Source organism: Pyrenophora tritici-repentis, chromosome 4, assembly GCF_003171515.1.
Source record: "Pyrenophora tritici-repentis strain M4 chromosome 4, whole genome shotgun sequence".
NCBI classification, from domain to species: domain Eukaryota; kingdom Fungi; phylum Ascomycota; class Dothideomycetes; order Pleosporales; family Pleosporaceae; genus Pyrenophora; species Pyrenophora tritici-repentis.
In genome coordinates, this window is record NC_089393.1 from 1,229,115 (window position 1) to 1,244,288 (window position 15,174).

At 51.3% G+C, this 15,174-nt stretch overlaps 7 protein-coding genes across 7 annotated transcripts; 2 read left to right on the top strand and 5 right to left on the bottom strand.

Annotated features, from left to right (window-relative positions):
* Positions 1–1,038: 1,038 nt before the first annotated feature.
* On the bottom strand, positions 1,039–2,557 carry PtrM4_092390 (MMT1, Co/Zn/Cd cation transporter; the record flags this gene model as incomplete). Its single annotated transcript, XM_066107001.1, has 4 exons — positions 1,039–1,205; positions 1,257–1,779; positions 1,829–2,484; positions 2,539–2,557. 4 exons carry the CDS (start codon positions 2,555–2,557, stop codon positions 1,039–1,041), a joined length of 1,365 nt encoding a protein of 454 aa, XP_065962669.1.
* Positions 2,558–4,193: 1,636 nt separating this feature from the next.
* PtrM4_092400 (divalent heavy-metal cations transporter) lies at positions 4,194–5,522 on the top strand (the record flags this gene model as incomplete). Its single annotated transcript, XM_001934333.1, has 2 exons — positions 4,194–4,421; positions 4,473–5,522. 2 exons carry the CDS (start codon positions 4,194–4,196, stop codon positions 5,520–5,522), a joined length of 1,278 nt encoding a protein of 425 aa, XP_001934368.1.
* Positions 5,523–7,053: 1,531 nt separating this feature from the next.
* Positions 7,054–7,770, bottom strand: PtrM4_092410 (uncharacterized protein; the record flags this gene model as incomplete). Its single annotated transcript, XM_001934331.2, has 1 exon — positions 7,054–7,770. One exon carries the CDS (start codon positions 7,768–7,770, stop codon positions 7,054–7,056), a length of 717 nt encoding a protein of 238 aa, XP_001934366.1.
* A 770-nt stretch (positions 7,771–8,540) lies between these two features.
* On the top strand, positions 8,541–9,812 carry PtrM4_092420 (4-hydroxyphenylpyruvate dioxygenase; the record flags this gene model as incomplete). Its single annotated transcript, XM_001934330.2, has 2 exons — positions 8,541–8,889; positions 8,944–9,812. 2 exons carry the CDS (start codon positions 8,541–8,543, stop codon positions 9,810–9,812), a joined length of 1,218 nt encoding a protein of 405 aa, XP_001934365.2.
* A 176-nt stretch (positions 9,813–9,988) lies between these two features.
* Positions 9,989–10,703, bottom strand: PtrM4_092430 (uncharacterized protein; the record flags this gene model as incomplete). Its single annotated transcript, XM_001934329.2, has 2 exons — positions 9,989–10,344; positions 10,391–10,703. The coding sequence occupies 2 exons, from the start codon at positions 10,701–10,703 to the stop codon at positions 9,989–9,991; spliced, it is 669 nt and encodes a 222-aa protein (XP_001934364.2).
* Positions 10,704–10,811: 108 nt separating this feature from the next.
* On the bottom strand, positions 10,812–12,530 carry PtrM4_092440 (C6 transcription factor; the record flags this gene model as incomplete). The annotated part of the gene is made up of 1 exon (XM_066107002.1): positions 10,812–12,530. One exon carries the CDS (start codon positions 12,528–12,530, stop codon positions 10,812–10,814), a length of 1,719 nt encoding a protein of 572 aa, XP_065962670.1.
* Positions 12,531–12,949: 419 nt separating this feature from the next.
* Positions 12,950–14,718, bottom strand: PtrM4_092450 (AraJ, Arabinose efflux permease; the record flags this gene model as incomplete). Its single annotated transcript, XM_066107003.1, has 3 exons — positions 12,950–13,170; positions 13,222–13,951; positions 14,116–14,718. The coding sequence occupies 3 exons, from the start codon at positions 14,716–14,718 to the stop codon at positions 12,950–12,952; spliced, it is 1,554 nt and encodes a 517-aa protein (XP_065962671.1).
* Between the last annotated feature and the right edge of the window lie 456 nt (positions 14,719–15,174).

Sequence of the window (15,174 nt, forward strand, 5' to 3'; positions counted from 1 at the left end):
TTTTTGATGGAGTCTTCCAGCAGAGGGGAAGATTTTGGCGTGTTATTGTATAGTTGGGTAATTTCTCACCTACTGACACAATATTTCCTACACACAGCATACACACTGGAGGCCCAGGCAGTGAGACATCACTGCACATAGTGTTGAGAATGTTCACATTGATGGGTGGGCATCGTAAGTCTTTGATCCGTGAAAGCATGTTTGTCTCAGAGTATCTTCTTTGTCTAAAACATAAGTCTTCTAGAAGATGTTAGCACCAATAGTGGGTATACGATACCCCACCGGACAAACGGCAAATCGTGTTTAGAATGTCAGATAGATGCTGGAAAAAATCGCAAATCTGCGTTTACCTACCCACATAGATCGAAAACATCGTTACACCCGCTGATCTAAGTATATGAACAACAAAAGCAAATCATCACAAGATCCATCGCCCCGTACTTCTCTCCTAGATCGCCATCGTTGTTTGCCACATGACAAATACCTACGCCATGAAACCTCCTTAGTGAACCGACATCTCCTGTGCCGTACCCCTACCAAGAGAAGCAATTTCCAGGTTACTGGGCTTCCACGCCGATTTCCCACGACTGTTTGCATTGATTTTAACGTCCAGGACAAGGCACGTAAAGCTCGCTCCCGTGACAGGTGTCAAGCAAAATGAGGGGGTGATTGAGGCTGCAAACCAAGAAAGGGTGAGACGTCAAGAGCTTACAGTGAGTGGAGACGACTGCTTGGCACGACATTGGCGAGCAGAAAAGTATCTCGACCACACTCAAGCACGTGAATATAAGAAGATAGTGAAGTCAAGTACGATAGCATTTATTGGGGACAAGTAGAAATTAAATCTTCGTTGCAGCCTGATCGTGTACAATCTGCAGCCGACTATGTAGCTACAGTTGGCTGCCGGCGGGGTATAAAATGCATGATTTAACAAAGCGAAACACAAGGAAGTAACAATTGGTGTTGGGCAAGACACCGTACATGTACAACAGCAAGTCATTTGGGCCCAGTAAGTGACTTTATTAGCTCAAGGGGTGCTTAAGCCTCGGCTTGTTTCTTCCCCTTGAAGATGTAGCGCAGATTCTTGACGCGCTCCTTGATGGTTCTGGATTGGGTGACTTCGTAGAGAGGCTTGTGTTCCTCGTAGATGTCGTGGACGTCCTCATAGTCGACGTGTACGTACGCGCGCTCAACGTCAGCAAGGCCTAAAGAGTATTAGCATTGAAGAGGTATAATAGCAGGACAGTGAACCCTACCTTCGAGTTTCCTTTGAAGGGTCTGAGCAACATCGTGCGTGACCTTGAGCGGCTGTCCCTCATCCATCACAATATCTACTTCGACGTAGTAGTTTTGTCCAGCGTGGTATGCGCGGCAGGTGTCAACCTTTTGGATCCTGGTATCATGTGTAACGACGAGGTAAATGAGCTTGCTGATAAACTCTTGGGGCGCAGACTTGCCAACCAGTAGCCAGACATGATCAAACGCGTTGGCAGCCCATGAGGTAAGGATCAAGACACCAATCAGGATAGCACCGATAGGGTCAAGGTACCAGACGACGCGGCTGCCCACAATGGACATGGCAAGACCAAAGGCGTTGACAACAATGTCGTTGCGGTGATCGATAAAGAAGACATGGACGGCAGGGTAGCGTCGGAAGATGAAGCAGTAGATACACAAAGATCCCTTGCAAAAGATTGCAGTTGCGACAAATGCAATGGGGATGATGTGGAGCTGCTCATGCTCCTTTGCACCAGCGCCTAGAGCTCTACCGGATTCGATCTGATAAACGTTAGCGACAGGACAAGTCACAAGGGCGGCTGTGGCTTACAATCAATTGGATGGCGACAGTAGTCATCAAACAACAAAACATGATGATACCGATCGTTTCAATGCGGGTCCGCCCTACTGGGTACTTGTACACGCTTGGCCGAGCCGCCATACGAGAGGTGATGAGCATGACGACCGAGGACACCAGGTCCATAAAGGCATCTGCCGCTGTGGCGAACAGCGACAACGAGCCTGTAGAGATGGCAGCATACATCTGAATGACGAAGAGACAGAAGTTGACGACGAAAGATGCGTTCACGGCAAATCGCACTTTCGGACCATTTTCCAGCTGGTCAAGAGCAGCCAAGCGCTCTTCATCACCGCTCTGGAGAAACTGATCGATGAGAGCGTTTTGCCTGGTGTAAAACTTCTTCATGTGCCTAGGTTTGGCCAGTGGGTAGTCTGCCTTGAGCTGCTTCTGTGTCACATCGTCCCTTAGGTGTTTTCGCAGATCCAGAGGGTCGGTATTGACAGTGATGGTTACATCGTCCTTGGCTCCATTGGAGGATGCATTGTCGACAGAGGACAGCCCTTCAATAGCATCTGGCGCATGCTCCGTACCTGAGGCGGATTGGTTTGGCACTGACGTGGACCCAGCATTGGCTTGTGTGAAAGTTTGGTCACCAACTTGGCTCCGGATTGGGCCGTCAGGTGAGACTTCAAGGCATCAAGTCAGACACAAGCGCACGAAAACGGATGCCTGATACATACCATGGGTATCGGATGACATGGTGGCCGATGGGCGTACGTGGACGTATGGACAGTCTCTAGGATGTGCTGTGTGAGGGAGTTACGAAGAGTGGTGCTATATGCCTACACTTCGGGCACGCAATGTAATAAAGCACCACAACAAAACGCCACAGCGGCGTTGCTCCCGCTCGTCTCCGCAGCGGAACTTTTTCCTGAACCCTGAAGACATCACGAAATAGCCAGATTGTTTGCACCAATACGCGGTTGTGTGTCTGCTGTGTCTTTGGTGCGCGTGCAGATGGCTGGGCGCGGAGCCTGAAACTTGCTAAGCTTTTTCAGCACCTCGCTTCCTCGCCTTAGGCACTGCAGCCATGCTTGGATAGGTGAGGCTCGACCGTCTTGGCCTGAATTTCATACCTTAAACAGGCTTGGCATTCTGCATGCGCGGAGGCGTGCCCCACACGTGGCCTTGTGCCTTGTAAGGTATGAGGCTGCATGCTTGCATGGTATGAGTTTGGTGCTTCGAAAGGAGCAAGTGTGGCGCTGGCACGAAACTGCGCCATATGTGCTGTGTTTGTCAAGGTCACGGCTAATGAGGCATGTTCGCAAATATCCCAAACAAACCAAGTCAGCAGAGTGGTGGACTTTCTGGACTTAGGCACACAAGTCCGGAGTGTCTGTCCTCCAGCTCCATATGTAGCAGGTATAACGCGAGAACCATCTTCTCTTGAACCGGCTGGAAGCATCACACTACCCTGCAACCGGCTAGCGCTAGCGCCGATCGGCACCGGTAGGATCATATCACCTGTACGCGGGGCTATAACGGGAACCGTTTATGACTTCACATTTGCTGCTCTACATTTTGCAGGTTTCAAACTCACCGAATTGTGACCGGTTATGTGATGTTCTTTTCCCACAATTCCCGACGTCGGCTTTCGTCCTAGCCGGCCTTGGCCCATACACGTCAACGCCATGGCGAAACGTCTCATTGGCCCACCTGATTTGTGTACTCAGCCTCCTCGAACCTCAACTGCTCCAGGTCGTTGCACTCGAGCCTCACCCTCAATGCTTCGCATCTCCACAATCTCGTCGAATGGTCCACTCGGCGGAAACGAGACTTGAGCCGCATCAAGTCCCACCCCCTCTCGAAGATCGCCCGGGCTTGCCAAGCTCGTAATGGCATGACAGGTGTCTCCAATGAGCTTCGTACGTTAATTGAATACCTATTTTGTCTCCAGCCCTACGCCTCAAATGGTCTTTGCTTCCTTCTGTTGTCTGCGCCATGCTTGCCCTGGTACCGTCTGAACCTCCGCCCTCTCTGGCTGAAGCTTCAACCATCAGAAGCGGCATCTGAGGCACAGGCCACTGTATCAAGGCTCCGCTAGCGTCGTCAACCCTATAGCTCGCAGATCTGTGAGTGATCGCCTTGAATACGGTTAGCTTCCTCATGCGATTGTGAGCTTAAATCATACATAGGCTGCGGTGCCGAGCCTATTGTCCCATACTTCAACATCAGTTCATTGCATCTTGAACATTGAGTATCTTTGAGAAGGTGTTTACTTCTTTCTCTTCTTCTTCTTCACTTCTCATCGTCGCCGGCGACGAGACTGCTGGCAAGTCTTAGGATTATTCCAAACATTCCTTCACACTCCCTTTAACCTCTCTTTTAATTCACTATGGAGGCCGCCAACGAAAAGCCCGCTTGCGGTAGTGATAAGGATGGCGCCGAGTACGACTTCCCTTTGCACGTGGCGGCAGTCTTCATCGTCTTCTTTGCCTCCATTTTCGGTGCTGGTTTCCCAGTCGTGGCAAAGAAAGTCAAGTGGATGAAGATCCCACCCCCAGTCTTCTTCTTCTGCAAGCACTTTGGTACTGGTGTCCTGATTGCCACTGCCTTTGTCCATGTAAGTACAAGTCTCTCCATGTATGTCTAGATTTGAGCTAATCATGACCAGCTTCTCCCCACTGCCTTCGCCTCACTCAACGACCCCTGCCTTCCCGATCTCTTTACCGATGACTACCCCGCTCTTCCCGGTGTCATCATGATGGGCTCGCTCTTCTGTCTCTTCGTTATTGAGATGTGGCTTCACGCAAAGACTGGCGGTCACAGCCACGGTGGTGCTACCGGCGAGGCTTTCAACGGTGCCCAGAGCTCAGGTGCTGGCATTCAGGCCGCTTTCAACAACCCCATTCGTCGCGTCGAGAGCTACGACTCACAAAAGACCATGGCCATGAACGAGAAGCGAGGATGGACTGAGGAGTCAACATACCCTGTCGACGGCTTCCCATTCCCCAAGGGCGGCAGCGACGAACTCGATGCCAAGTCGGAAATGCCCGCATGGTTCATCGTCTTCTACGAGCAATACGTTCGCCAGCGTGACGAGATGATCGCTACCATCAACCGCGCCATCCCCGCCCTTCCTAACCACCAGCACCAACAACAGCGAGAACAATCCCCGGCTGCGGCCAACTCTTACTTCGACGATGATGTTGAGGCGGCTGTCGACCCTCTTGTGCTCAAGAAGATGTCCATGCAGATCACACTTATTGAAGGTGGTATCCTCTTCCACTCGGTCTTCGTCGGCATGACCATCTCCATTACCGCCGAGGGTTTCATCATCCTGCTCATTGCCATCGTCTTCCATCAGATGTTCGAGGGTCTCGGTCTGGGAACGCGTATCGCCGATGTTCCTTACCCCAAGACCAGCTGGAGGCCCTGGATTCTCGTCGTTGCTTTCGGCAGCACTGCTCCCATCGGCCAGGCTATTGGACTTTTCACTCGTGGCTCTTACGATCCCAACAGTGCTTTCGGTTTGATCATTGTGGGCGTGTTCAACGCCATTTCCTCTGGTCTTCTAATCTACGCCGCGCTTGTCGATCTGTTGGCCGAGGATTTCCTTTCCGAGGAGGCACAGCACACCATGACTGGCAGCACCAAGACCAAGGCTTTCATCTTCGTTCTCTTGGGCGCAGCTGGTATGTCCATTGTCGGAGCCTTCGCTTAAACGCGTTTGGAGTATTCTGCGGCCTTTTTCGACACGTCGCACCGCACCTTCTTTGCGTCTCTCCAGCGCAATCCCCTTCCTGACCCCCTCCCCGAACCTTTATCTTTAGAGACCCGTTTCGCAGCATTCTGCGCACGAGGTCACGATCGTTTGTACGAGTACACGGCGTCTGTCTATTATTTGAGAGACGAAATGCATCCACAGTATTTCATATCGGGGCAGCCATTCACTCTTTACGTGTTCATTTTTGTTAGTGCATAATGTCATGTTATTCCGTTGCCCAGCATCACCAGTCACGCTATCCTTCATAGTTTACACTCTTGTTATGTATCTATGTTCTTCCGTGTCCATAGATAGCACGAATTAATGAATCAAAACCAATGTCCAAGACTTCTCTGAACCACCTTTCTAAATCCATGCCATGTCCAAAGTGACCCTTGACTCTGTGCTGTCCTTCAAATCTTAAAGTCTTGTCAGTTCCAAGTCCAGCGCCAAGCACCTACTCAACCAAGCTTTCTGACATGGCAGAAGCGAAAGTCTTGATCGCAAGCCAGCAGAAGGTTCAGCAGTTAGAACATATGGGTCCGGCGCATCTTCTGAAAAGAGCATGGGACAGAGGTTCCCCACGTGTTAGTGAAAAAGCGGCGAAACAGAGGTTCCTTTTCGAGAGTCGAGAATGGCCAGAGCTTCGCCATCGAGTGCAAGCTGCAAAAAAGTCGGCGCTACTCACATTGTCCCTTCAACGAGTGCTTCACCAACCCTCTTTATATGCGATATGTCACCAACGTCCAAGCCCCTCAGCCGGAAACCCCATAGTCCGGTAAAACACCAAGCTGTCTTCACACAAAAAGACCTACACGACAAGATACACCACTGTGACCGGGCTTTCAGCTTACCGAAGCACTTTCCCTAGGTGCCGAGCGAGCGTCGCGCACTCGCCCATAATGCAGCCAGTCGCTTGGCTGGACCAAGGCGTCGCGAGTGGGCATGCGCAAGGCTTGGTTCAGCGCGGGGAGCGGTGCCAGTGGCTACAGAGTAGCTGCTAGGCTAAGCTTGGCTGAGGTGCGTTAAGAGTAAAGTTGTGTTTCACCGGGCTGTGGGGATTACTACCAACGCCGGCGGGGTGATCGGCTCGTGGCTGAAACCCGTTCGCGACGCACGCTGCGGGCGGATGATTTGTCGCAGGATTGGTCTGATGCAGAAAACGTTCAGGAAGCACTTCATACCCGGATTAGGTATGTATCAGCGTGTTGGCTCAGGTGTAACGTGACATTGTCAAGTTCAACGTGACATTGTCAAGATTAATGTGACATTGTCAAGATCGGTGGATTAACGTATGTCATCCTCTTTCTGGTCGACGAGGCAACTTCCTACATACAACGTACCCGTATTCGACACACGTGGTTATCGACCTCTCTGTTGCTGACAAGTATATACGTAATCAACGCAGGATAGGACGCGCACACATTCAACACCGTGACGTATCAGAGTGGGTGAAAAGTGCTGGATTGACACTAAGTGTACGTCCCCATCACACCTCACCCTTCCTCTCTTCCCTCAGCGCATTCCTTACAATAGCACCGCACATCTTCGCATACGGATTCGTCCTTACACTCATCTCCCTCGCCACCTCATCTCCATACCGCGCCGCCGCCGCAAAATCCCTGCTCGCCAGCTCCTCCAAATCGCTCTTCCCCCGGCCATCAAGCTCAGTCTCTGTTTCCACAGCCTTGAGATACAGATACGCACGATGCGAATATGCTGTTCTTAGGATGCGCGCTGCGTATGTCGACACGGGCGCTGTTGGCGATGAGGCGGGTAAAGAGAGATGAATCGCGCGCGCAAGGTCTGTGAATACGTCTTCGATATCTTGTTTTGGTGATGCGAAGATGGTTTTTCCGTCATGTAATGCTGCTTCTAGTCTCATTCTGCGGAGCATTGCGCGGTTGACGTAGGCACTGGCGTAGTTTGGCCACGCGGTTATTGTGCCGTTTAGGTGGTCGATGGCGTCGTCGATTGCGGTGACGTCTGAGTTGCTGGAGACGTTGCGTACGATGTCGTTTTGTTGCGCTTCGAGGGTTGATAGTTGTGAGGATGGTATACTGGGGTGAGCGGGTAAGGAAGAATCGATTGCTGCGGTGTCTCTTGACTTTGCTACTGATGATGGAAGGGTTTCTGGGTCGAAGAGCGCGTTCAGGATGCGTGCGTCGTTTGCCGATAGAGTGGTATTGGGAACATCGATCGCCATGGTGAACAAAGGAGCTGTGAGATAGTCTTGTGGTGGTTAAGATTTGGTTCAGGATTTCGTATTACAGTCGACGTTAACTTGGTAGCAGAGTTGTTAGTCCTGCGAGAGTGATTTCCTTGCACTACTTCTAATCCCGACTATCACATGTTTGACTTGAGCATGGCTGCGGATGTACTATCATGGCCACTCGGCTCAACGCCCCAAGGCGGCTTTCAACGGCAAACTACCCGCTTCCGCCGACGGTACCACAACGCGACGTAGCAAGCAACTACATACATGCGCACAACACTCTGCTAGTTACGCAGCCTCGCTGCGGGAAGTAACAACAAAACTCCACAAGCCACTCAGCTTGCAAAGGGCCGATTTGAGCGTCTGCTGTACGCTTGCTCCTGGTGTTTGCGCGCAACCGCGACGGATACCAGCGGTCCGTTCATTGGCGGACAGCGCCGGACAAAGGCACATTGCTTCTGCGACACCATCACGTGAGCTCGGCATAACCGCTTGATGACGCTACTTTTGGACGAACGTGTGGGAGTTGCTTAGTGAGAGCTATCGGTACACCGGTTCGTCAAGGGAAGTGGATGCAGCATAGACCATGCGGTGAAAGATAAGAATGGGTACAACTTCGATGCGCATAGTTTGGGCCTTTTACTTTACATACACCCAAATTACAGACTGAGTTCTCTCGAATACTTACTTGGAGCTTTTTCAACTGAACCACTGCATTGTTTTTTGAGAAATTGCTTCTTTCTCGATATTGGTAATTCATCATGGCGCCTGCTGCTATCTCGCCCCCTTCATCACCCCGCCCGTCAGATGCATCATCAACAGATGTTGCGGCATACCAGGGATACCATCATGTACACTGGTATGTCGGGAACGCCAAACAAGCTGCCTCTTTCTACGTGTCGCGGATGGGCTTTGAGCGCGTCGCATACCGTGGATTGGAGACTGGATCGAGAGCCACAGCATCCCACGTCGTCCGGAACGGCAACGTCACATTCGTCCTCACATCGCCACTGAGGTGTTTAGAACAAGGCTCGCGGTTCAGCAAGGAGGATGAGAAGTTACTAAAGGAGATACACGCACACCAAGAACGACATGGTGATGCTGTCAAGGGTAGGTCTAGAGCACTGAACAATGACAAAGGACAAAGCTGACTTACATACTCAGACGTCGCATTCGAAGTCGACAACGTAGACGCCATATACTCAGCAGCCGTTTCCTCAGGCGCCTCCGCCATCAGCGCACCGCACAACATCTCCGACGCACATGGCACCGTCCGCCTCGCCACAATCCGCACTTACGGCGACACAACACACACGCTGATCCAAAAGAACAACTACTCCGGCATCTTCCTGCCTGGCTACCGTCCCGAATCCAACGCTGCCGACCCGCTCCAAAAGTACCTACCACGCGTCACCCTCGAAGCCATCGACCACTGCGTCGGCAATCAAGACTGGGACGAGATGGAGAATGCATGCGAGTACTACGAAAAAGTGCTTGGCTTCCACCGCTTCTGGAGCGTAGACGACAAGGACATTTGCACAGAGTACTCTGCGCTCAAGAGTATCGTCATGAGCTCACCCAACGACGTGGTCAAGATGCCCATCAATGAGCCTGCAAAGGGCAAGAAGCAGAGCCAGATTGAGGAGTATGTCGACTTTTATGGTGGCCCTGGTGTGCAGCATATTGCGCTGCGCACTACAAATATCATCCATGCTATTACCAACCTCAAGGCGAGGGGTGTGGAGTTTATCAAGGTTCCGGAGACGTACTATGATTCGATGAAGCTGCGGCTCAAGAAGGCGGGTATGACACTCAACGAGGACTTTGAAGTGTTGAAGAGCTTGGATATCTTGATTGACTTCGATGAGGGTGGCTATCTGCTGCAGCTCTTTACCAAGCATCTAATGGATCGACCGACGGTGTTTGTCGAGATCATCCAGAGGAACAACTTCGATGGGTTTGGCGCCGGTAACTTCAAGAGCCTGTTTGAGGCGATTGAGAGGGAGCAGGATCTCAGGGGAAACTTGGTCTAAAGCACTTATGATTTCATCTTTCAGCATTGTTTGGCGTTTCAAGCAAGTCAATGGTAGTCGTCGAGCGACATGATCAAGCATCAATACATTAGTCCATCTCTTCATAAGCCAAGAAACATTTCCCCTTTTTTTTTCCAAATCTGCGCTGATAATAACAATGTAGTGCGACATGCATCCTACATGGGCAGACTCCAAATGAAATCCAAGGTTCCGTCATCAAACCCCTGGAAGCTCTGCTGCCCACTATCAAGGCCGAAAGGCGCCATTGCCGGATCAAAAGGCAGCGCAAGCCAATCATCCTCTGGCATAAGATTTGATACGTTTTCCGCAAGCGATGACAGGCTGGATTGACCGGCGTTGTGGTTGTTCAAAAAGTCCATGCCTGTCGTTCCACCTTTAAGGTCAGCGGACGTGGCACGAGATGGAAGGCGTGGAGGACGTGAGGAGACGACAAAGCTTTCGCGTAGACGGGCGACGTGGAGGTCGAGAAGGGTAGCATAGCGGGAGGCTAGGTGCATATCGTCGAGAGTGCCTGTACTATTAGCAAAAGAAGGCTGGGGGCGTCTAGACGTGCTTACTTGCGCGCAGTGCCCGTATGGCTGCGTCCAGGATGTCCAAAGACGACTGCAGTTTTTGGTTTCGCGACCCTAGACTTAGCCCCTTGATGAGGTAAATTGCTGATGTAGTGATGCGCAAGAAAATCCTAACTGGTGAGTAGCGAAGCGCGCCCGTTTCTGACAATTGGCAAACCTTTTGCAGTATCTGACAGCTGCCGTCAACGACTTCTTGGATAAAGTCGTAGTCTCTGGGTTCGAGATTGAAGGGAAGATTGTCCCCTTGGGGAACGTCCGGATCGGTTTCCGCAAGTGTGCGTTCGACAACAGCCTGCATACCGAGCGAGTTTGTGTATATTCGGACATACTGATATTCAATATGCAGCATATCGTGCAGTCCCACCTTGAGCTCTGAATGACGTCAGAAAGCATCACTTCAAACTTACTATGAAATGGACCACTTACTGCAAGGGTCGAGGTACTTCTTCCTCCAGGATGTCAAAAGGGGTTGGAAATGCTCCAAGAGTCCAATGTAGCGGCCGGTCCGCAGCAAACTTCTCGTTGTCGCCGAGTTAGGGTAAATGGTGTCTGAGATTGATCGCGCAAGTTTAGTAAGCTCTACCCAAGCACTCATAAAAGACTGCCACTGCTCTACAGCACCCGTTGCAGAGTCGATGGGGATCTTCTCCATCAACGCATGATTGAGGCTTTGTGGAATCATCGAAGTGCATCCAAGGCGCCATGATAGTTGTTCAAGCAGAACGTATAATAGCTTTCGGGCTCTAATCCTTCGCAGAACGAGGTATTCCGAAGTAAACTTCGGGTAAGATACCTGGTCTTTGTCAATCCGGGCATTGTCTTCGAAGAGACCCAACTCCTGTGCCAGTGAAAGTGCGCAACCCATCAACATCCAAGACATACGATCAGAGCGCTTCGCTGGCTCAATGACGTCTTCAAGCCATCGATTTGAGGTTACATCCCCCTCTAAGAGCTTTGCCCCTTCCTCGGTGGTGTTGTTTGCGCCGATCATCAGTTCACAATCCCAGCCGTCAGCAGCAGTCGGAAAGTGTAGCGCACGCGGGTGCCATTCGGATAGCAGCAGAAGTGCCTCAATTGATCCAATTGTCCGGCTCTGAGCTTTGGAAGGCTTAACCTGTCCAAGCATGATCTTCATGATAAAGCGTTGACATTGCTCCCATAACCTGTCGTGCACAAAGTAGCCCCGAGAAGCGCCCCCTACACCGGGAAGAATGTTGTATCTGGATGATATCATGAGTATAGTAGTGCAAAGAAATGGATCCAGTGCAATCAACGTGTAATGGTTCTCATGATGCGAGTAGAACTCGCCAAGAATGGGCGACAAGGGCGAACAGTTCTTGAAGAACAGATCAACATAGGTGACGGCTTCATGTGCGGAGAACCATCCCATCTGCACGAATCGACACGATGTCCACGTCTTCAGGGTCTCAGGTGAGGGTGTAGACATTTGCACGGGTTGTGCCCTGAAGGTGTGGAACGGTGACGACGGCATGCCATTGTCGTAGCCGGAAGGTCCCGATCTGGGCGTCTCATATGCTTGGGAACCCGACTGCTCCTGGCTGTCTATTGCGTCACGGTGATGCGCAGCCTCGAAGAGCAGATTCAATGCATCACTCCCGCTCGAGACAACTGTCCTCATCACCGAATGAGCTAGGTCTGGCTGGGAAGATGAGATGCGGCGCAGATGGCTGTGTGGAGACTGGTGGTATTCAGAACGGTGATTGCCGTTGACATGAGGGCTACCTCCTGGGGTGAAGCCATGTGTTGATATGGACGACCTGTGGCCTGGAGATGGCTGCACAACTGGCGCAGGGTTTGATTGAGGACGGACCGGCTCTTCCTCCTCTTCATTCTCTCTCGCCTCTCCAGGTTTGCGTCTCTTGACCCACGACCGCTCAGACCGGAAAACACATTCGCGCATCTCTCGCTTGCATCTTTGACATGGCGGCTTTAGTTCGCCGCCATCAGGACCGGTACCCAGGATGCATTTTGCCTTGCGTTGCCGACAATTGATGCATGCTTTGTACGCACGCTTGAAATCCTCTGGGTGGGTCCGCTTCTTGCTCGAGGCTGAATTGGTGTCATGTTGGCCACTGTCGACCGTAGTATCCTCTCTTCCAGACATTTCACATTACCACCAAACGGTGATACAACGGATGGCGCAGGAATGGTTCTCTAGGAACGTGGGGCGGGTAACAGCGACAAAGAGTGGAAGATGAAGGGAAATTCTCGCCCCGCCTCGGCTATCCGCGGTGCGCTGTCCCAACAACCCAACCTCTTCCGTCACGTTGCTTAGGTAATCACAGCAAACTTGCACTAACTATGTTGCCGGGCGATCACAATGTCATGCAGCATTGGAAGACGATCAGCAGGTGAGTGGGTATCTTATATGGTGAAGGCACATACCCCTTACCCATACATTTCTACTACTATTGCGTTAAAGGGACTGTGGTGAGGTAATGGGTGATGGTACTTTGGTTCGGGGACATCAATACCAAGTTGCATTTCAACCATTACCTTACGAGATATATGCCCGCATCCTCATCATACGCTGCTTTCGCCCACTTTTTTTGCTGCCTTCTTCTCGTCGATAGCCATACGCCACGACTTTCCATACAGTGCAGTGACGTACGTTGCCGCCGCACCAGCCATGAGAAATACCGCGCTAATGGTAGAGAACCATCCAACGCCAATAGCTCGAACGGCCGGTAAACAGGCTGCAGACCCTGCTGCAGCAAACATGTAACGCATGAAATAATTGCCAGCTATTTCGTTGTTAGTCACAACAATCGAATGGAAGGGAAGAGTTTTCATACCAACAACCTCTGCACTTCGGCTCTGCATGACGTCCAGGCAGTAGGTGTTCAGACTGGGGAAGCAGAACAGTTGAGCTACACCCTGTAAGAACATCATGACTACTGGCAAAGCGACTCCACCAACTTCCTTTTCTATGCTCCAACCGTAGATGATCATACAGGCTGGAATCACACCGCCAAGAAAGAAGACACAGCTTCTCAATCGGTCTTCGGAAACACGTGAGCCTCGCTTACGAATGTACTTTTTAACCACGTGATCGGCCCAGCGGCCGCCGAAAAAGGTTCCTACAAGGTATCCGCAGCCTGGAGCAATGTAGAAGAGTCCCGATTGTAGTGGTGTTTCGAGGCCGAAGCGCGGGTTTAGGACGTATCGGATGGGCGTAAGAAGGGAGTACATGTTCCAGACCAGAGAACTCGAAGCCAAGCCTGTCAAGAGAATGTTTGGGTAGCGGTACAACATGATGATGCGGAATGGATTTAACCATTGCCACATCTTATGTGCCCGTTCCTTGGCAGGCAGTCCCTCAAGCTCGTCGGCGCGCTTGTTGTGAATAGTCTCGGGCTGGAGGAAGAAGCACAACAGCGTCGCTGTTCCAGCTAGTGCTGTCTGTAGCCAGAAGATGTCGCGCCAGCTACGGAATGTAACAATGATACCACCGATGAAGGGACCCAAGGCTGGACCGATGAGGGTGCCGCTTAGAAACCATCCGAGAGCTGTTGCGCGTTCGGTCTGGGGTTTATGTTAGCCATGTTATGGAAGGCACTGGAGGGGTACCTGCTGCGAGTTGCAGTAGTCAAAGCCCATGTTCAGGCTGCGGTGTGGCAATTGAGTGCAAAGTCTGGTTTGGTATATGCACCTGTAGAACAATCAAGGGTTGATAGAGTAATACATACCGGCTTATACATGTCACCAATAACAGCTGACCCAATGACTAGGAAGGCAGTCCCTTGGAAAGCCGTAAGAATACGGAAGACGAAGAAGGCTGCTAGGTTGGGTGCAAGGGCTGTGCCAATGGAGAACGCAGTGAAGAGTGCAGCACTCATCACCGAAACCCATTTACGGCCATAGATGTTGCCATATGGTCCGTAGAAACAGGGAGAGAGTCCCATGAACAGCATGTATAACGCATTGGAGACGTTGATGATTGAGCCATCGGTGCTGTAAGTGGCTGCCACTTCAGGAACAGCAGATAACACGGTTGTTGAAGAAATCGGGGCCAAGAAGCCGCAGAAGGATACAACAGCTACCACAATCATTTTGCGGCGCTCAGAGAACCTGTTGTAGACGACATCGTTATCGCCGGTGGCGACATATTGGACATTGGCCATGTCATGGTGACTGACAGAAGAGACGGTGCGTTGCAATTGCAGACGGTCTTCTGCAGACTGTTGTGGTGGGACAATGGAAGCATACTGGGTCTGCTTTTCAGGTTCGGTGGCCATGTTGGTTTGCTGTGGGCCAACGGGTACTGAGGAGGATGTGGAAGAGGGTGCCATTTTGTGTACTCATAGAAGGCGAGCACTGCAATAAAGATGGCTGTAGACAGATAAGCCTGGAGCAACTCGAGCTGGGAGGCAAAAGCTAGTTATGGGCACTCTGAGTGTCAAGATACGAGCAAGAAGGGTTGAAAAACGTCGCCAGTGACCGAGACACAAGATATGATGGTCCTGGCCTGCATGTTGGGCTAGGCGTTGGGCTATCTTGAGGATCCTAGCGCACGATGTGGTTCATATCCGTGGGGTGGAGACGCCTTCTGGACCATAGAGAGGCTTTTCCGCGAAGACTCTGCGCCTCGAGGAGTTGGTGTATCCGAAGAGTGGAGCAGCGCGACATGGGTATCGGGACATCAAAGTCCGATCGGAGACTAGCCGCTGATATGCACCCATTGAATACTAAATTGGAAGGCTTTCATTATGTTCTTGTGCGTTGTTGTGTTCCAAGTGGTGGAAGAG